This window comes from Haliotis cracherodii, unplaced genomic scaffold (genome assembly GCF_022045235.1).
Source record: "Haliotis cracherodii isolate W230 unplaced genomic scaffold, xgHalCrac1.p SCAF_4, whole genome shotgun sequence".
Taxonomy (NCBI): domain Eukaryota; kingdom Metazoa; phylum Mollusca; class Gastropoda; order Lepetellida; family Haliotidae; genus Haliotis; species Haliotis cracherodii.
The window spans coordinates 5,224,306-5,246,785 of NW_027266297.1; the positions used below are offsets into that span (position 1 = coordinate 5,224,306).

At 40.2% G+C, this 22,480-nt stretch overlaps 1 protein-coding gene across 1 annotated transcript; it reads right to left on the bottom strand.

Annotated features, from left to right (window-relative positions):
* Nucleotides 1-10,933: 10,933 nt before the first annotated feature.
* On the bottom strand, nt 10,934-22,171 carry LOC139479009 (small integral membrane protein 7-like). The gene is made up of 5 exons (XM_071261738.1): nt 22,067-22,171; nt 20,112-20,153; nt 19,568-19,620; nt 15,190-15,280; nt 10,934-11,928 (listed from the first exon to the last, which is right to left on the bottom strand). The coding sequence occupies exons 1-5, from the start codon at nt 22,090-22,092 to the stop codon at nt 11,913-11,915; spliced, it is 228 nt and encodes a 75-aa protein (XP_071117839.1). The 5' UTR covers nt 22,093-22,171; the 3' UTR covers nt 10,934-11,912.
* Nucleotides 22,172-22,480: the final 309 nt, after the last annotated feature.

The window sequence follows — 22,480 nt, forward strand, 5'->3', positions numbered from 1 at the left end:
CCAGAACAAAACTATGATATCTGTGTCCAATACATCACCATCGAATAACCATTTCTTGTTTGTTTCATATTTAGCCATCATCAAACATGGGTGTCTGCTTTCTTTTTCCCGGCAGTTTACTTTTTTTATATTCGGCATGATTACAATGGCATATAACATATTAATGAAAGGGTTCTACTCTTTCGAAGCGTCATGACGTGTTTATGAGACGCATAATAGATAAACTGACTTCAGATTTACGAGTGCTTCCCGCTATACCTTATTTGGGACTTGGCCAGATATATTTTCAATGCTTCCTTTGTCAATGTTACAGAAATATCAACATGTGTTTACAGAAAATAAGATGTACGAAATATGGCCAGTCGAACCCGACTTAAGTCTACAGGATTCTCCAGTCCGTTCACACAAGATGGCATGGCTTTACTAGGAACATTAAATTGAACTTTAAGGACGGACTTTTCAGGTGAGCTCAAGGCTTCAATATTCAAAACGATCCTATTTTAAATGCTGACGTCATTGTTTTAACTCAAATGAAAATCGTACTTTTGATGGATGGAATATATGTCTGTTGACGCATCTGCTGTTTACAGAGCTTTTAAATAATAATTAAAAACCAACGGACGCTTCGCCGTGGGACTTCGAACATCTACCGTGAAGCAAGGTACGGTAGAGCGCGTGTGCCTTGTAAGCATTTGTCTAGCAAAGATGTTTGTTCATCCCACCTTGATTGCAAGTATCCCCGATGGAATTTTAAAGTTTAATCAGCATTAACATTGCATTTGATGTGACGCTTCAGTGAGCTCTTTGAGACCGAGGTCTCCAAGGTCATGCTTCTGTTAACACCAGGTGGCGACTCTCAATAATATATCGAGACAGCCAACGGTGTGTTCTACCAAGCTGATAGACAGGCGTCTTCTCTTCTGAAGTTAGCATGAAATAGAGGCACGTTACATGCTTAATGGGACCTTGTATCAACAGTACAGTGGCTGGGGATTCACCAGCATCTAAAATTGACATCGCAATCAAATTTGTTTCTAACGTAAACACTGGCGACGTATATCTTATTCATATTAATTATTTGAAGGATTCGTGAATAACTAATACAATAACCCCTCTGTTTGTGTGTGTGGGGATGACGCACCTGCTTATTGGTTTGTGAAGAAGATACATAAAACATGAGTTGGACAACGAATTCCGCACGGATTAGAGGTGTCTCGCGGGATGGCCGGTCATGAACTTAGAGAAGAGGGGAAGGGGCGGGTGGTCTAATGAAATATAGGGAAGGGTGTGAGGGTGTGGGGAGGCAAGGTGACAACGCAATGCGGTGGTAAGTAGAGAGGATGGAGAGTGAGGGAAGAGAGGGGTGATGTGTGCTATGCGGTAGGGGGGTAGAAAGGGACCCCATTAAAGTGGAATGGTTGGAGTGGTAAACGACAAGCCAAGCGTGTGGTGGGGGTCGATGGGCTGATTGATAGCCAGGGGAATATGGGGATCTGTTATTTGGTTCTTGATTTGGAAAAGGGAGAATTCTGAATCTTATAATTACGTAGGACATTCAATTACGCTACACAAGTGGACACCAAACGCATTTAATATATGTCAGCATTATTGACACTATGCTATTATACCAACCATTAACTAGACCCCTGGTACAAAGAGATCGTGTAAAGCCCTATGCTTGAGAGGATATAATATTATATTCTTGTTTTCTTGGGTGTTTCTATCTCGAATATATTGCTAGTGCACGCCAGTGATGATATGACAAGTAGCCTACAGTAAGGTATGTACTGAGCATAACAATGGGATATGACAAGTTGACACAGTGATGGCATGACTAGTAGACCCAGTGATGGTATGAAAAGAAGACAGATATGGTATGACTTGTAGACAGTGATGGTATGACAAGTTGACAGAGTGATGGTATGACAAGTTGACACAGTGATGGTATGACAAGTTGACACAGTGATGGTATGACAAGTAGACGCAGTGATGGTATGACAAGTAGACACAGTGATGGTATGACAAGTAGACACAGTGATGGTATGACAAGAAGACGCAGTGATAGTATGACTAGTAGACACGGTGATGGTATGACAAGTAGACACAGTGATGGTATGACCAGTAGACACAGAGATGGTATGACAAGTAGACGCAGTGATGGTATGACAAGTAGACGCAGTGATGGTATGACAAGTAGACACAGTAATGGTATGACAACTAGACACAGTGATGGTATGACAAGTAGACGCAGTGATGGTATGACAACTAGACACAGTGATGATATGACTAGTAGACACAAAGATGGTATGACAAGTAGACACAGTGATGGTATGACAACTAGACACAGTGATGGTATGACAAGTAGACGCAGTGATGATATGACAAGTAGACACGGTGATGTTATGACAAGTAGACACAGTGATGGTATGACAACTAGACACGGTGATGATATGACTAGTAGACACGGAGATGGTATGAAAAGTAGACGCAGTGATGGTATGACAGGTAGACACAGAGATGGTATGACAAGTAGACACAGTGATGGTATGAAAACTAGACACAGTGATGATATGACTAGTAGACACAGAGATGGTATGACAAGTAGACGCAGTGATGGTATGACAAGTAGACACAGTGGTGGTATGACAAGTAGACGCAGTGATGATATGACAACTAGACACAGTGATGATATGACTAGTAGACACAGAGATGGTTTGACAAGTAGACGCAGTGATGGTATGACAAGTAGACACAATGATGTTATGACAAGTAGACGCAGTGATGGTATGACTAGTAGACACAGTGATGGTATGACAAGTAGACACAGTGATGATATGACAAGTAGACACAGTGATGGTATGACAAGTAGACGCAGTGATGGTATGACAAGTAGACACAGTGATAGTATGACAAGTAGACGCAGTGATGGTATGACTAGTAGACACAGTGATGGTATGACTAGTAGACACAGTGATGGTATGACTAGTAGACACAGTGATGGTATGACCAGTAGACAGAGAGATGGTATGACAAGTAGACGCACTGATGTTATGACAAGTAGACACATTGGTGGTATGACAAGTAGACACAGTAACGGTACGACAAGTAGACCCAGTGGTGATATGACAAGTAGACGCAGTGATGATATGACAACTAGACGCAGTGATGGTATGACCAGTAGACACAGTGATGCTATGAAAAGTAGACACAGAAATGGTATGACAAGTAGACACAGTGATGATATGACAAGTAGACACAGTGATGCTATGACAAGTAGACACAGTGATGATATGACAAGTAGACACAGTGATGATATGACAAGTAGACACAGTGATGGTATGACAAGTAGACACAGTGATGTTATGACAACTAGACGCAGTGATGGTATGACAACTAGACTCAGTGATGTATGAATAGTAGACACAGTGATGATATGACAAGTAGACACGGTGATGTTATGACAAGTAGACACAGTGATGGTATGACAAGTAGACACAGTGATGGTATGACAAGTAGACACAGTGATGGTATGACAAGTAGACACAGTGATGATATGACAAGTAGACACAAAGATGGTATGACAAGTAGACACAGTGATGGTATGACAAGTAGACGCAGTGATGATATGACTAGTAGACACAGAGATGGTATGACAAATAGACACAGTGATGGTATGACAGGTAGACACAGAGATGGTATGACAAGTAGACACAGTGATGGTATGACAACTAGACACAGTGATGATATGACTAGTAGACACAGAGATGATATGACAACTAGACGCAGTGATGATATGACTAGTAGACACAGTGATGGTATGACAAGTTGACACAGTGATGATATGACTAGTAGACACAGAGATGATATGACTAGTAGACACAGAGATGGTATGACAAATAGACACAGTGATGGTATGACAGGTAGACACAGAGATGGTATGACAAGTAGACACAGTGATGGTATGACAACTAGACACAGTGATGGTATGACTAGTAGACACAGTGATGATATGACAACTAGACGCAGTGATGATATGACAAGTAGACACAGTGATGGTATGACAAGTTGACACAGTGATGGTATGACTAGTAGACGCAGTGATGGTATGACTAGTAGACACAGTGATGATATGACAAGTAGACACAGTGATGATATGACAAGTAGACACAGTGATGGTATGACTAGTAGACACAGAGATGGTATGACAAGTAGACACAGTGATGGTATGACTAGTAGACACAGAGATGGTATGACAAGTAGACACAGTCATAATATGCCAAGTAGACACAGTGATGGTATGACAAGTAGACACAGTCATAATATGCCAAGTAGACGCAGTGATGGTATGACAAGTAGACGCAGTGATGGTATGAAAGGTAGATGCAGTGATGGTATGACAAGTTGACACAGTGATGGTATGACCAGTAGACGCAGTGATGGTATGACAAGTAGACAGTGATGATCTGACAAGTAGACGCAGTGATGGTATGAATAGTTGACACAGTGATGGTATGACAAGTAGACAGTGATGATATGACAAGTAGACGCAGTGATGGTATGAATAGTTGACACAGTGATGGTATGACAAGTAGACACAGTGATGATATGACAAGTAGACACAGTGATGGTATGAATAGTTGACACAGTGATGGTATGACAAGTAGACACAGTGATGGTATGACAAGTAGACACAGTGATGGTATGACAACTAGACACAGTGATGGTATGACAAGTAGACACAGAGATGGTATGACATGTATACAAAGTGTGAATGTGGCTAGTCTACTACCGGTTGATATAATAAGTACACAAGGAGGTGAATAGCGCACATTCACACAGGCACATTCGGAGAGGTTCTTGGTCATTAATAAGTTACAACCACAGATGATTATCAGTCATACGAGGCTGTACATCATGAATTATAACGCTCAAATCAAGGTTAATTACGCGTAATCGCCTGATTAATTGCCAGAGGTTCCAGGGTGTCAACCCAACGGGATAAGGCAGCAGAACCATACGGTGTACAATACCAAGCTTCTTTTCAAGTAGTCAGTGGAATTACTCCTCGGGAGGGGCCATGCAACTGTCCAGTGTGCTATTAGCGTGTGTACCCCTCCACGCCACCCCTGCCTATCACGTGGTCGGGTCCTAACCATCGCACTGGCTTGTGGCTGTTGTGCGCTGGTATGTCGTTAATAAATGATATAGCTTCATCGCAGTTTATCAACTTTAAAGGTGGCTTTTGACTGTATCATTCATCTGTTCCCTGGTGTAGATAGTCACAGTCAAGGCTGTTCTGTTGTTTGTTTGTTTGTTTGTTGCCGCACTCAGCAATATTCTAGCTATATGACGGCGGTCTGTAAATAATCGAGTCGACACAAGACAATCCAGTAATTGACACCATGAGCATCAATCCACGCAATTGGGATCGATGACATGCATCAACCAAGTCAGCGAGCCTGACCACCCGATCACGTTAGTTGCCTTTTAATACGGCTAACGTGAGTTGCTAAAGACCTATTCCAACCCTGATCTTCACGGGTCGGAGGCTGTTCTGAAAACCTCAAATAAAAATAGGATTTTTGCCAAAAGGGTCCAAGCCACATCAATATTATTTCACTGAAGAGTGATGCCTTCGAGTTCGATACATTGATTCATGGTGGCTGATCAAGCACCTGGATTTAATAACTTCATCCGCAGACATATTGATTATACTGAAAATATTACTTAATACTGTTATCACTCGAAAGTGTTCAAAATGGAACGTACTACCGTTAGATAAAGCGAGTTTTTTTAACAGCATGCTATCGTCTAGTTCGTAGGAGCTTACATGCACAAACGATGCATCTATCACTTATTTGAAAACCTTTAGGGTTTTTCCCAAATTACTTTGGTTTGTTTCCTGATCAAACAAATCTTCATTCTATCGTTACGAATTCCATCGGCTGTACTTGCAGGTTGGAATCCTAATGAGGACGGCATGATACACGCATGCTCTCACGCCAAATCTTCACTTTGACACTTATCAAAAAAGGCCTGGTCAAACCCACCAGTATGGGTATGATGCTGAAAAACCTAGACATATGATCGGGGAGAAACGGAATTCGAACCACGATCATAGGTTTCTGGCGTAGCCAGGGGACGTAACTCTGCACAGCGAATTGCGGCGCCTAAGACGACTGGGCCACCACGTTCACTACCTTATAAGTAATTTTGAACACTGACCCGACACAAACTGGAAGGGCTGTGGTGTAATATGTTCTCCATCAACTTCTGATTTGTCACTGTCCCAGACCTTGACGTTTCATCCACCGTTGCCTTAAAGGAAGACATCAAGCGATATCCAAAGGCTGGGAGATTCAACCTAACACGTGACCGACAAAAAGGTCACGGTAGAATTAAAAACCTTCAGCACAGGTAACCAGAGCAATAAACGAACGGTTAAAACTTGAATTATGAGTTCAGCTACCAGCTATAACTACAAATCTCAGTTCGCCCAATGAAGCATGATAATCTGAGCCTAATTGTGGGATAAAAAGGCGATTGGAATGAGCGCTCCCGTGACTACCTTTAATGTGCCACAAAATAAACTGATGGAAATATGTACACTGGAGGAACGAATGGTTTGTAGCGCCTGTCGGTAGGCATAGCTGATCAGGTATTCCATGGCGTTAGTGCATTCAGTACATGGTCGTTCCCGTGACAATACAGATATGTAGGATAGTATAGATTCCGCTGCAGATCTACTCAACGGGAGGCTCAGGAGACATGAAATAAACACCGCAAGTGCGTATATGGCATTTACACGGGGGCAACTTATTGATATCACAAATTCGAATTTCAGCTATCAATAACAAAAGATATCAGTAGCAGTTGCAGGTTGGAATACAAATGACATACATGCTTCAGTTAGATTAACACTCATCACACAAGGCCTGGTAAAACCCATGAGCACGGGTATGGTGCTGACAAACATAGAAACATGATCATGACGAACCGGGATTCGAACCCACAATCCTGAGTTTCTGGCGTGCCCAAGGGTCGCAACTCTGCACAGCGATTTGCGTGCCTTGCACGACTAGGCCAACATTGCCCCCCAAACATAATACTTATACAAGATCATATAGACTCGTATGGCAAGATTTGTTTGTTGTGTTACTCGGCGCTCGGCAACTATCCATCAATGGCCGCCTGTAAATAATCGAGTCAGACAAACCAATGGTCGACAGTGTAAGGAACAGCCCGTATACAATGACATGCAATCAATTAAATCAGAGTCATATACTCAGCGTCATTATTAAAGGGTCATTTACATATACTGATGGAAACGAATAAGGGAACAATGAAAAATATAGCGAAAGAAATTTTACTGTCAGTAGATATGAAATCGCGCGCATACAAATTCAACACGTCAGAATGAAATGTTGAGATGAGATTGTGTTCATTTGGTAGACAGTGCATCCGCCATATAGCTGGAATATTTCCGAGTGCGGCGTTAAACAACAAACAAACCATGCTGCATTTTAACATGAATACCCCACTCAGAAACAGTATACTGTTGTTTGTTTTGTTTGTTTGCCTTTCAGCAATATTCCAGCTATATGACGGATATATGTAGATAAGCGAGTCTGGACCAGACAATCCAGTGATTGACATCATGAGCTTCGATCTACACTATTGGGATACGATGACATACATCAACCAAGTCAGCGAGCCTGACCACCCGATCCCGTAATTCGCCTCTTACGACGAGCAGTCACATTTTACTGCAAGCATGGGTTAATCTCTTCTCACCCGAATCTTCACGGGTCTCGTATTGAAGTAAACGTGGGCTCGGGTGAATTATTACAGAAATATACTATAAGATGATATTCACTATAAACACAGCTATCTCACATTGTGATGCTGTTGGACCTACAAAAGGACACCTCTGGGCGAGAGGGTCACGGTGCACTTGCCCTTCCTTATCGATCTGCCTTGTCTCCAAACATAACCTGTTTCCCCTTGGGTCAAAAGAGTTTCCGTTTACAACTAGAAAGCGTTTTCAGTACTTAAACCAGAGCTCCAGTGGCACTGAAGCTCACTTTTATCGGATGAATTGAGTGGGGATGTGCTAAACCTGATTTGGATCCTTAAACTTTATTCTAAAATATCCAATTGTCATGTTTATGCTGATAAAGTGTTTGGTGTCAAATTCCCAAACCAGAAATCCCTGCCATTTCTGTATCATATATGAAATTCATAAATTATGTTGTTCTATCAGTCACAAACTGTCACAGCCTCTAAAATCAACTGACATCGCTAACATCACGCTCTCCATCTGATCGAACTATGATAGTACATCAACTGAGTGCGATCCTGAAAATAATACTTCATTTTTCCTTCCAACACATGATGAAATGGTTTTGTGATCCGAAACTAGCTTCCACGGGAGACGCTGCTTGACTGAAATTTCACCACAACGCGCTGCCGACCACTGGGACATTTTCGGTTAATTTTTTACACAAAAGACTCTCAGGTGAGTTTCTGTATTTATCAGTCCCAACTGGCTTACACAAATATCATTTTGGTGAGATCAAGTCATGTCTCCTGGGTGATATCGCTTCAATGAAACTACATCACGCTGCATTGCAGACCATTGTGACCTCGTCGGTTACCATGACATAACAGTCAAATGACATCACTTATCACTCCCTGCCACCGAAGCTGCATGCTTAGCTGTACTGCTTTAACTAAAGACACTAGTTATTACCATTTACAAGTTAAGAAGGTTGAAAGAATGACTTTGGATGATAAATGAATTCACCCTTGTGTCTTTTGACATCAAGTATATCAACACTCGTGCGCAAAAAGAAACAAGGGTGAGATTTTCTACATCACATCCAACTTACGACATTTGCAAGTCACATAACTGACGTTACATGTATGGGCAGCTAATAATGATATTGAGGTTGAATCTGCTTTTATTTTTTGTGATAAACACACAAATGATCTACAAGTGTCTCGTTTTGACGAAGGTGAAGGTTTGCGATTCACATTACCATTAGAAAAGTCAAAGAAACTGTCCATAAAGTTCAAAGTAGAAGTAGGGTTATCAAAAGACAACTATTTATTATACTTGATAACTGGACAAATAATTAAAGCTTTTATTTTATACTGAACCGCAAAAGAAACGTCACCCCAAGTAACATTGCATGAAAAGTTGTCATTTAAATATCTGGGTATTTGTTGTCCAAGTTTCTAAAATTTAACATTACCTTGTCTAGAAAAATAAAATTGGATCACAAAAAACCGAAAGCAGATGACAATAAAACCGATCGCCCAAACGCATCACGGCAACGGCCATGGTAACCCGATGCACGTGCAAATTGAAATGCACATGCGTTCCCCCATTTCTTGCCTTATAAATATCCACCCAGATCGGATAACATTCATTCGCTGTTGAATTGCTACCACATGCCAAGATTGACAAGAAACCAGCGACACCAAGCCCTTGGACGATTGCAAGCTTGACAAACAGCCCAGCAAGTAGCAAATGCATTTCAAGTCCACGTAAGGACCATATACAGGCTCCAGCAACGGTAACAGACCACCAACACTACAGATGACCGACCACGTAGTGGACGACCAAGGGTCACACAAGATACTGACTTGTCATGCCATTTTCTCAGAGACTGGTGTTGTCTTTCACTTTAAGAACATTTGACACTTTAATTTCAATCTTGATGATCAGTTTTGCCAAGTTTCATCTTTTTAATATGTTTCAAAGTATGTTTACAGTTTTTGGACCCATTGATTTCTCATATATCTATCCATGGTGATGTTTCTTTTGCGGTTCAGTATATTATCATCTTTCAAAATCCGTTCTTCATACTGATGATTTGTTGTCACACTAGATGACAAATGGTACGTTGACAGTCATTTATTTATATGCAAGTGCACATCCACTCATGGTGGGTCAGACACGGTGCACACAAGATGGGGGTTGTTCAAATGATGATACAAGCATGAAACTCTAAGTTTCCCTAAGGTGACTGACAATGCACATTCTGTGCTTCCATCTCCTGGAATGTCCAAAACATCAAACAAGGGCCATAACTCTGGTCCTTAAATTCCCATCCTTGTATTCACAGCACTTTCAGAAAAAAGAACGGGTGGACAGGACGTATAGATTTGGGCTCCTGGTGGGGATTATAACCTTTCTGACGCAACTAATCTTACAGTGTGGCCATGATGTATAGAGCCCCATGGATGCAGAGTGACCATGGTTTCACGCCACTTTTGTCAATATTCCAGCAATATCATAGTGGTGAAACATGAAATAAGCTTCATTTCCAAGGATTTTACACAGAAATGTGCGTCCATTAAACACAAATGTATGGAATGGATGCAGATCCACAATAATATTTATTGTACCAAATTCTTGACAAGAAATATGAAATTAAAATAATTATCACATCTTGCAGTGCAGCACATTATTTAATTACTTTACACCAGCCTCATATTTCCTGAAAGGACCCTACAAATTAAACTGTTGGGGTCCCCTGTACCAATGTGGAGACTTAAACCAGGCCTCGCCATGGGGAGTGAACGGTGTATTCACAGGCCTACCCCTCTGTCCCTATATGCAACCACAGTGGCTCCAATGGCAAACCTAGGTCAGTTTCATCTTTCTTCAGCCATGTTTATTAAAAGTTTGTTTCCAAAGCAAAGCGACTTGATCTACATCATGAATAAATATAAAGACTGGTAGCAAGTGTTATAAACTTTAAAATGTTATAAAAAAAGTTACATAATTAGTGAAAAACATTTTTTAATATTTTTTTTATCTTATTTAGCCCACATGCTCTGTTGGTTGAGGTTGGAGATGACAACACAAAACATATGGATGGCCCAAGATGCCACACAAAGATCAGAAACAAAACCATGTACACAAATGTTATATTTTTAATGATATGTACAAGGAAATGCATGATGGTGTAACATACAGTGTGTGAATCATACATATTTACACATGCCCAGCAGAAGTAGCACAGGAACCCCATCTACCATCTGGCACAACATGACACTTCTTCATCCTGGTGGCAATAGCGCTCACACACTGGGAAGTATTTATCAAAACAATAAAGAATTGGTACAGATGTTCAGAACATTTCATCCATGAGCTATCTAAAAACCTGGCCAATCAGCCACAAACAATGGCCCTCTCTATGTGTCTAATGTGAATGAGTGAGTCAGTCGGTTTTAAGGCTGCTTTTAACAGAATTCCAGTTATATCACAGCGTGTCAGCTTAATTTGGGAGGAAAGCCTGAAGTGATGCAGGTCTTGGACGTTTACCACTTCGGTGAAACCCATGAGCACGGGTATGGTGCTGATAAACCTAAAACCGGGATTCGAACTCACAATTATAGGTTTCTGGTGTGCCAAAGGGACACAACTCTGCACACTGAATCGCAGCGCCTTAGATGAAAGGAGCACGGGACCATCCGTGCCCTCCTATGTATCTAAAGCAATGTCTTTAAGAATAAGTCCCAAATCAATATCATTTTTTATCAAGGCCATGTCACAAATTGTACATACCCTTATGCACCCACCCACCCCAAACACAGTTTTTGTGGCCCTCCATTGATTCCACAGACTTTCCATGGACTCTCAAAGATGCCACTTAAAGATAGTGCCTCTTTCCAGCAATACCCAACTTCTCAAGTTCTTAGTTATACTGCTATTCAGTATTCCACCTGGAATCAAAAGTCTGCTCTTTGAGACTTTGAAAGGCTTCCCATAAGATATGTCAGCTTAATTCTTTAAGTCACAACCCTGTAACCATGAAGGGAGAAAAACTGCAGCTGTCTGGACGGGACTCCTAGTCCAAGGGAGGCAACTCCTGTCAGCAGTCTCTCCTTAATTTTCCTCAATGGCCAAAGAATCTGAAATAAATTACACTGCAAATGAATCAGTCAATACAATGATAGATAGTTTACAGGTTTGAACAATCAACTATTTTGTAAGCCAGGCTACAAGCGATTTTTTTCAACCTCAAACCAACTTTAACTGAAACTGTTTTTTATTAGGGAGTATCTACAGTAAGTAGACAAAGGAAGGCATCATTGGTTTGTTGGCTGGTTGGTTTGTTGTTTAACGCCACACTCAGCAATAGTCCAGCTATATGACGGTGGTCTGTAAATAATCGAGTGTGGACCAGACAATCCAGTGATTGATATCATGAGCATTAATCCACGCAATTGGGATACGATGACATGCTTCAACCAAGTCAGAGAGCCTGACCACCCGATCCTGTTAGTCGCCTCTTACGACAAACAGCATCATTGGACTAGAACAGTATATAAGAGTGCTGATACGTGTTTACAACTAAACAGAAAGAAGCATTCTCATACTCATGGTATAAACATATTAAACATTATAAGAGCTCCTATTTCAGCATTCTGCTCTGTGAAAATATATGATAATATACACGATACACATAAACTTGTAAGATTCAAAAACTGTGAAGATGATTGATGACCTATATGATAATCTTTTCAAGTATATTACTTCTTTATCACGTATGTGAGGTTCTGATTTCATATGTCAGTAAGTAATGTCATATTGTAATATTCAGGGGGGCAGTTGAAGACACAGGCAAAGAAATAAGAATCCTTTCCTAGCTTTTATGTAGTAACCTACTGATACAGTCTGTGACTTAATCCACTAGCGTGACTAGTCTGAAGTAAAAGTCCTGCAAAATCATGAACTGTTTGATTGCCATTTTCTGGAAGTTGGTAAGCAACAATATAGACAAGAAATTGTATGGATGACAACTTCTTTATTGTATTCGGATGCAACGTTTCGGTAAAGATTGAAGTGAAGTAAGACAGCACAGTCCAGGGCTTGATTTAGCTATACAAAACATGCACCAGTGCAACCTGATATTGACAAATGAACCAAATATCTAAGTCTACATGCACCAAGTGCAAGTAGAGCTACAGATAAGCTGCGCATTTGCGTAAAATACCCCCCAAAATGATTCATAACCCAATAACTTTCAATTACCTTGTGTACAGAAACTCATGCATTAAATGAAAAACTCAAATGTATAAAAACAGCACATGTACAACGGAGCTAATTTCCAAAACACAATTACAAACTCATTTACTTTCCAAATCAAGCCTATATTTAGAACCGTTATAAACATCTAAAGCATTTCAAGTTTTTTAAATCTCAAATGTTTACTCATTTTGGGAAAAACCCAATAGAGTAATGAATAGATGAGAGAAAAAATATGGGTTCCCAATGAAAAATATAATAACCCAATTAAACTAGAAACCTTTGAGTGAAAACTCAATTGCTCAAAAAGTTATCTGGAGCTCTGAGCAAGTAAAAAAAAAAAATATGTGTCTGACTCATGCTTAATTGTTCACACAACACTGATCTTTGTACACATTACCTCCAGGCTATACTTACCATACAATGTACTACATAAATAATTGCTCTGTTATGTGTAATTGGTCATGCTTTGGGGCTTGACATCATCAAACTGTGGACACGTCAAGATCATGTTCACATGTTCCAACAACGTTTTACAGCAATATGTCATTAATTTATTGACACTGGTAGCAAATCAGGCCTATGTTTCGACTTTGATAAATTAATGGGACCAGGGTGCAACCTTTTTTTTTGTCTAGAGCGTCTTGGTTTTCATGCCAACATGCACCTGGTGCAAGGTAAATCCAGTTGGGGCGACCAGGAATGGCAGCTGTTTCCACAGATGTCCGACCACACATGAACTGGCGATGCCAGTGTTTAACAACGTCATATGATGGGGCATCTTCCCCATAAGTTGCTTTCATTTCATGGAAAGTTTCTTTTGGTGTGTGACCTTTCAAATATAAAAACCTAATCACTGCTCGGTATTCTACTGGCTCCATTGTCACACCCTACTTGATCATAACACCTGTAAAAGTGGTAAGATTAATAGTTCGGTGCTGCAAATTCAGACATAACCCATAGATACATGTATCATTATACATGTGAAATTTCAACCAAATATGATAACCCTAAGTGGTTTAGGGGAAATCTTTAATGAACACCCCTTGTACATTCTAATAAGGATTAACTTGAGGCCCTATCGCTCACCTGTATATTTACGCAATCATGACAAAATCTACATTTGCATTGTACATGTATATAATACTGCAATACGGTCTGCCCCACCATTTGTACAATTTGGATCCTCACCACCGGAGAATGCTTTTAACCAAATGTGGTTGATATCTATCTCTAGGGAAGAATTTGTTTAAGGCAATAGAGCCAAATTACCCCTATTTGGCCCTGCCCCTCAGCCCCTTGGGGAGTCAGCCTCTCCATTTGTATAATTTCGAATTCCCACCACATAGGGATGATTCCAACCAAATATGGTTGATATCTATCTCTTAGTTCCAGAGAAGAATTTATTTGAAGCAATATAGCCATATTACCCCAATTTGGCCCCACCCCTCAGCCCCTTGGGGATTCAGCCACTCCATTTGTACAATTTTCAATCCTCACCACCGGAGAATGTTTCCAACCTAATATGGTGGATCTGCATCTCTTAGTTCTAGAGAAGAAGTTGTTTAAAGCAATATAGCCATATTACCCCACCCCTCAGCCCCTTGGGGGTTCAGCCTGCCTATTTGTACGATTTTGGACGCCCATGACCTAGGGATGCTCCGGTCAAATTTCGTTAATTTCCAATTAGTGGTTCAGAAGAAGAAGTCGTTTGAAAAATTGTTGACGTACGGACGACGGACGGAAGCAACAGTATGGCATAAGCTCACCTTGGTCCTTCGTACCTGGTGAGCTAACAAAAACAACATGAGAGTATACATGAACGGGATTAACAACAACAGTATAAAGATATACACCGAAACGTTGCATCACATCATAACAGTGGTCATCCATAAAATATCTTGTCTTGACTGCAGCCAAATTATGTTCAGTCTTGTGAGCCCAGATAATATAAGTCCACACACTAAAATTAAAACATAAAAACAATGATCCAAAAAGTCAAATATGGGTGAGAAGACACAAAAGTTTTGGCCCAGACTGCTGATATAATCATGTGTTTTTCAGGATATCCTAAAGAAACAAGTGACTCTCATTTGACATTCCTGTGAAAGGAAACAGGAGACATGAACATTCTCGGGACTCACACTATCATAAGAAACATGATGAAGATGTTCCACATGGCAATGAAGATCCTGAGGTGGCGGAGACTCAGCAGGAAGCTCCGGACCTTGTCTCCTGAAACAAACACAGTTGCCATGGAAACAGTCTAAGGAGAAACACAAGACAACCAATGCAGGACATTGTCTACAATATATTTTAAAGTCCTGATCATTTTGTGAAAATAAATAAACTAAACAAAAAGATATTTCAGAATGTTTTTTTCATATTTCAAAATACTATCTATACATAAATGATGTCACTTGAGCAACTGGTCTTGCAGTTTAATCTACTGTATGCACAATTGTTTTGTTGTGAACTCGCAATACAGCATTAATAAGAACATGAGGATTACGGTTTTAGTGATTTTCAGATCATTAGTGATGTATTAGGGTGTGTCTATCATTGGTGAGAGACAGGAAAGTAGAACTGTGGTTTGGGTTAGACTGAGTCAGGGCATACTGTGTCGTGGGCTAATCAAACTGTGATCGGAATACGTCTGTGACCAGGATCCGGATTGTGTCCGATTGGAGGAGTTTCTGTATCACGTTTTCAGATCATTAGGTTACGGTTGGCAGGGTCCATAAACCAACTAAATAAGTCCACGTAACAGGAGCTGTAGCTGGTCAAATAGGGTTAAATTTGAAGCTGCACTGGCGCCAGATAATCAGTTAAAAAGGAATGTAATATGTGAGCATTTTTTATATTAACCAAAGAGTAACCATGTATTGTAACCAAAGAGGTTATTGAGGTTATAGGAAAGGGGGACCACAACTATCTTGAGAATAAAAGTTTACATTTCCAAAAAGAAGAGAGAGAAAAAAAAGTCGGACCAAAGGTTGACCTGAGTAGCTTGTGTAACCCTGTAAGCAATGTATGGTGTATTGTTTGAGAGACTTGGACATGTGACTGAACTGGGGACCAGGTTGTGTCTACCAAGCTCCAGGCATTTAGAGCTGGGAGAGAGTTTTTGAGTTGGACAACTGAGATGGGTCCAGGACAGTCTCACACTCACTTTGTCCCTGTATTGACCATGTAAGTCTACGACATTCCCACCAGTGGAATCATGTGATGTATTCGGATGTGTCCATCATTTGTGAGAGACAGGAAAGTAGAACTAGAGCTAGACTGAGTCTCTGCATACTGTGTCGCTCACTAATCGAACTGTGATCAGAATATGTTGGTGACCAGGATCCGGATTGTGTCCGATTGGAGGAGTTTCTGTATCACGTTGAGTATTCACCTTTTCAGCTTTGCGATATATATATGTTAGTTTGCCAGATTATAATTGTCAGTTGTGTAAATATTGAGTAATTGTAGATTTTGGTAATAATTAAATATTCTTAATAGCAAAACTTATTTGGTCCTTCCTTTTTGTTACTTGAGGTGAGTGAGTGAGTTTGGTTTTATGCCGCTTTTACCAATATTACAGCAATATCACTGCAGGGGACCACAGAAATGGGTTTCACACGTTGTACCCATGTCGGGAATCGAACCTGTCGGTGTGACGAGCGAACACTTTAACCACTAGGCTACCCTACCACCCGTTACTTGAAGCAGTGTGTCACTCGTAACAGGAACTAGATTCAATGGTTAGTGTTGTTATCGTGTGTTGTTTTCAGTCTGACCATTCAGCGCTCTAATGAATACGTTGAGGATCACAAAGTCATCAGTATCCCCACCCTTTTAAATATGTGCATTAAAATTAAGAAAACAGTTTACAGAGTAACTTGAAAGAATCAAAGGTTGGAAGTATACAATTTGCTTTTTTAACTTGTTTCACAGATAATCCAGTGACTGTTATTTTGAGCAACAAACCAAGCCATCAGAGTGCATATACACACAACCTACCAAGTCTCTGAGCACCCATCCATTGAGTTGCCTCTTACAATGAGCACAGGTTATTAGGAACCAATTCTTGCCTGGATTCCCCATGGGTTTCCTATTCAGCCACTTCTTACTATTAGCAGTGAGGTGTCGGGGACACATTCTACCCAGGTACCAGTGTGTAGGGCTGGGATGGGTAACTCGGGTATCCGGGTTGAGTGAGTACTGAGTAGGACCCGGGTACCCACAAGACTACCCGGACGCGTGGTTAGTCACGTGATATATTGTTTAATGACAAAAATTATCTAGAACTCTATGGTTACACTACACATGCTACAAGTCACTAATGTTCGCATTTCTTTCTGACTGTGCACCCATTCCTTCAGATTTTTCATATGGTTGAATAAAGATATAACTTAATTCAACTTCAGTGTACGAATGACCAGATTGTTTAATATGTGTATCTAAATCGTTTTGACAGGGCTATGCTAAAAATGTTCCCAATCGGACATTTTTAGACATCTCCTGAGGCCTACAGTGGGTACCCAGGTAGGGTCGGGTAATAGGGGAGGTTAGGTACCCGGGTAGTAAATTTGGACTCGTTACAGCCCTACATGTGGGGCAATGTTATTTTCACAAAATTTGTAAAATATTTCACTTAATTGCATTGGCAGAATTGTTTATACAGCTAAGATAACGAGAAAGACTCTTTTCTAGCGTAAGATGCTTCTAGTGACAATCATGTTCAATCACTCAAGCATCACTGGTGAGCCATGAGACCCAGTCGTCTAAGGCCAACAAGTTGCTGTGCAGAGTTATGTCCCTTTGGCTTTCTTGAAACCTTATGTGGGTTGGAATCCAACAATCGCCCACATTACGTTTGTAGGCTTGTCAGCACAACCCACATAAGGTTCACCAAAGTCGTAAGTAAATATCTTAAGACCTGCATCACTTCAGGATTTCCTCCCACATTCACCGAACATGTTGTGACACTGTTCCTTTGTTTGTTGTTTAACAAAACACTCAGCAGTATTCCAGCTATATGACGGTGGTCTGTAAATAATCCAGTCTGGACCAGACAATCCAGTGATTGACATCATGAGCATCGATCCACGCAATTGGGATACGATGACTTGCATCAACCAAGTCGGCGAGCCTGACCACCCGATCCCGTAAGTCGCCTTTTACAGCAAGCATGGGTTACTGAATACCTATTCTACCCTGGATCTTCACGGGTCCGTACACTTAAATACTATTCAAAGCAGAGTTAAACCCAACTCACTCACCCATCCCTGTTCATACAAAACAATAGCCAAGCATGAAACATTCCCAACACTATCCTAGTCTGGGGCCAACCTCTCGACAGACTAGAAACAATGGCTTATAAGAATTGCGCAAATGGCATTGTAAATAAACCATAGTAATGGAGTGTGCAGACAAGTGAAACACTGTATCCATGATCTGAATCATTATTGCTAGGACCGCAGTACTTCCTGAATCTAACCTCTCATTAAGCAATGGAGCATGAGTTTAATATTAATACCTCTGGGGTCTAGCATTAAAGATGCTATCATAGAACATGATTAACTCATACACTGACAAAGCGAAATACACGGCCTTGTAATGACATTATCAAGCTGATTATTATGATTATTCAACCATGAGCAGGTCATTGACCACATTTGTCAACTTAAGTTAGATATGAAACATGAAGAGAACTGTTTTGAAATTCTCTGAACACTACTATATGAGCACATAAAATCAAAGGGAGATAACTTAAAATACATTTGCAATCACAAAACCCATTTACGATGTTTCTATCAATTTTATCCCCCAACATACAAAAACAGAGAGATATGTTTCTTTTCGGTTTCAATCACACTGCAATAATCTAGCTGGTAAGATTTCTAACCTGAACCAAAGTGCATATTCACCGAGAATGCGCCAGATCATTTGCTGATGAGCAAAGCTGGTCAAACATGAAACCCAGAAAAAAAACATATACATGTATATAGTGATTAGAACACCCCTAAACTGTCAGAAATCCTACTATCAGTCCTCAGGATATCTTTACCATTAAATGAATCGGCTAATGCCAATTTCTATCTCTGACAAGGCCATGGTTCAGATATATATGTGTATGCTTCAAAAACTGTTGAGTGTGTGATTATTGATTAACCACACACCAGCTATTTGGCAGATATTCAAGCGAGTCAAAAACAGAGCCACAGAGATGTTGAAAATGTAAAAGTTGACGACACACGGACAGACAATGGGTAATGTGTCTTTCAGACAGATGAGCAAAATTAACTCAAATTCACTGAACTCCTTGGCATATTATGGCCCATTTGAAGTCAGTGAAATATAGCAAGGAGTGATATCAGTTCACCACTCAAAAGACTTTAGAGATGACACAGTTGTTTCATATGACAATAGATAATCTTTAGATCTGACAGACTAACTATAGCCATATGAAAATATCAGGTGTTCTTTAAATTCTTTTGAGTGGTATATCGTCTTATAATCCAAAGCTCTTACCAACTGTTGGATCCCGTTCAGCACCAAATGCTCCCTCTTCTTGCGTCTTTTTTCTGAAAATCAATTCATTAAGTTATCACTTTGGAAGATTTAAATTTATCTGCAGTTTATATCTTAAGCAAAAACATTCCTCACAACTATTTGATAAACTTGGATTATTATTTATTTGTGTGTCCAGTTTTGGGAATTATGAAACAAGATGATATTCCACACAACAAAGGAAGATTTATCAACTGCCACAAGCTTCTTTGTATTTCATATTGTTTTTAATACAATGTTGATGCTGATTATTTGACAATTTGAATGAATATGATAAAAATCCCGAATTGCTGATGTTGTCAAACTTGAAGATCCCAACAACCCCATGCTTAAGCATGTTGAGGAAGTAAGATTTTTATCCCACATCAATCTTTTGAACTTCAACTTGACAAGATGACAAAGCCAAAACGAATGAACAATTCAGAGTGACGTAATGCTACACACATAGGAAATATTTCCATTTAATCGTGTCAGTTCTTTCATTTATCCCTGTGTGTGTACTTACAATTTGAAGTTTAAAACTGCTCCTGCATTCATGAGGAGAGTTCTGGAAAATGAAATCATGAAATCATTCAAAAGTTTTTAATGCATTGGAATGAATACCTCATATGTGAGAATGCAGGAAAACAACTATCTGTGCATCAACCAAGTCAGTGAGCTTGACCACCCGATCCCGTTAGTCGCCTCTTACGACAAGCATGGGTAGCGGAAGACCTATTCTAACCAGAATCTTCACAGGTGCAAAGCATCAGTGAGTGAGGTATGTTATAAAATGCTTTAGACAGCCATGTCATCATGATAGAGCTGCCTTGGACAGTTACGTCGCCATGATAGAGCCTTGGACAGTTTAGTTATGTTGCTATGATAGATAGAGTCATGGACAGTCTTGTTGCCATTATAGAGCCTTGAACAGTCATGTTGCCAAGATAGAGCCTTTGACAGTCATGTCGCAATGATAGAGCCTTTGACAGTCATGTTGCCATGATAAAGCCTTGAACATTCATGTTGCCATGATAGAGCCTTGGAAAGTTATGTCGCCATGATAGAGCCTTGGACAGTTTAGTTATGTTGCTATGATAGATAGAGTCATGGACAGTCATGTTGCCATGATAGAGCCTTGGACAGCCATGTTGCCATGATAGAGCCTTTGACAGTCACGTTGCCATTACAGAGCCTTGAACAGTCATGTTGCCAAGATAGAGCCTTTGACAGTCATGTCGCAATGATAGAGCCTTTGACAGTCATGTTGCCATGATAAAGCCTTGAACATTCATGTTGCCATGATAGAGCCTTGGAAAGTTATGTCGCCATGATAGAGCCTTGGACAGTTTAGTTATGTTGCTATGATAGAGTCATGGACAGTCATGTTGCCATGATAGAGCCTTGGACAGTCATGTCGCCATTATAGAGCCTTGGACAATCATGACGCCAAGATAGAGCCTTTGACAGTCATGTCGCAATGATAGAGCCTTTGACAGTCATGTTGCCATGATAAAGCCTTGAACAGCCATGTTGCCATGATAGAGCCTTTGACAGTCATGTTGCCATTATAGAGCCTTGAACAGTCATGTTGCCAAGATAGAGCCTTTGACAGTCATGTCGCAATGATAGAGCCTTTGACAGTCATGTTGCCATGATAAAGCCTTGAACATTCATGTTGCCATGATAGAGCCTTGGAAAGTTATGTCGCCATGATAGAGCCTTGGACAGTTTAGTTATGTTGCTATGATAGAGTCATGGACAGTCATGTTGCCATGATAGAGCCTTGGACAGTCATGTCGCCATGATAGAGCCTTGGACAATCATGACGCCATGATCACAGAATGTCAGCTTAAGGCGTACAAAAAAATTAAAAATAATATTACCTGACCCACTGTTATATATAAAGTGACGATCCTAACTTTGAACAGACGAAAGGCACACTTGATTATCAGCAGTTGTAGTCATCCAACAATCATAACAAAAAATGTCTACCACAATGACAGGATGTCACAGCTAATTAGGTTAAATTACACGAAGTTGCATAACTTATCAAAGCGATTTGGACAACTATGTCAACAAGGCACCATACAGATAATCAACACTATATCACTAAAACACTGGGTAAAAATAACAGCTCTGGTTTCAGGGGTGGGAGATCTATTTCTTCAACTAAGCCTATATATGAATCTATTGACTGGGGTGATAAATACAATAAATAAAATGTCATTTTCCGGATGATCAGCAGATGTCTACGATGTGTTCAATGGCTGATAATGGTTTCAACCGCTAGCAAGTTTAATTACAGACAGCCTCGGGCTTCAGTTCTGCGGTGTAAATGAGCACTCACTCGCACAGAAACAAACATCAGAAACTTTTCTCAAAATTCTACACCCGTCGATTCATTTAGACATTATCAGCCGCAACAAGCGGCGAGTAAACCTGTGCTGCAAGTGTTAGAATCTGACAATGTTCACATACCCACATATTATCAAGTCTGATATCATTTCTTATCAGTTACGGCGACGAGTTCTAAAACGATTTCACTTTCCAGCTCTTCTGTTTACTCCAGCCACGGTGTACAATTCCCACTGCCACCTACAGTCAAGGTGAGATAACTCTCATATGTATTCCCAAACTGCAGTCCGTTAAGAAAATATTGAAAACACATAACGTTCCGAAATTACCTTATATAAAAAAAGAATTAAGAAAATGTATCTTCCTTTCAAAGTTAATTTCATTTGTACAACTTGATTCTTGTACAAGAGAAACATAGTTTTAGATAAGCGATTTTTATGTATATCATTTACTTCCTGAGATCAGAGTCCACGTAAATATTTTACACTCCCTGTAAAGTAATTTCGTTTTCCCCCCTTTGTACCATACTAGATAACA

Excerpts from the sequence above, each read along its gene's own strand:
- LOC139479009 (XM_071261738.1), bottom strand. The coding sequence starts at position 22,092 with ATGATATCAGACTTGATAATATGTGG. Across the intron at positions 20,154-22,066 it reads TCAGACTTGATAATATGTGG|AACTCTCCTCATGAATGCAG; the intron begins GTATGTGAACAT and ends TTCATTTTCCAG. Across the intron at positions 15,281-19,567 it reads TGAACGGGATCCAACAGTTG|GAGACAAGGTCCGGAGCTTC; the intron begins GTAAGAGCTTTG and ends TGTTTGTTTCAG.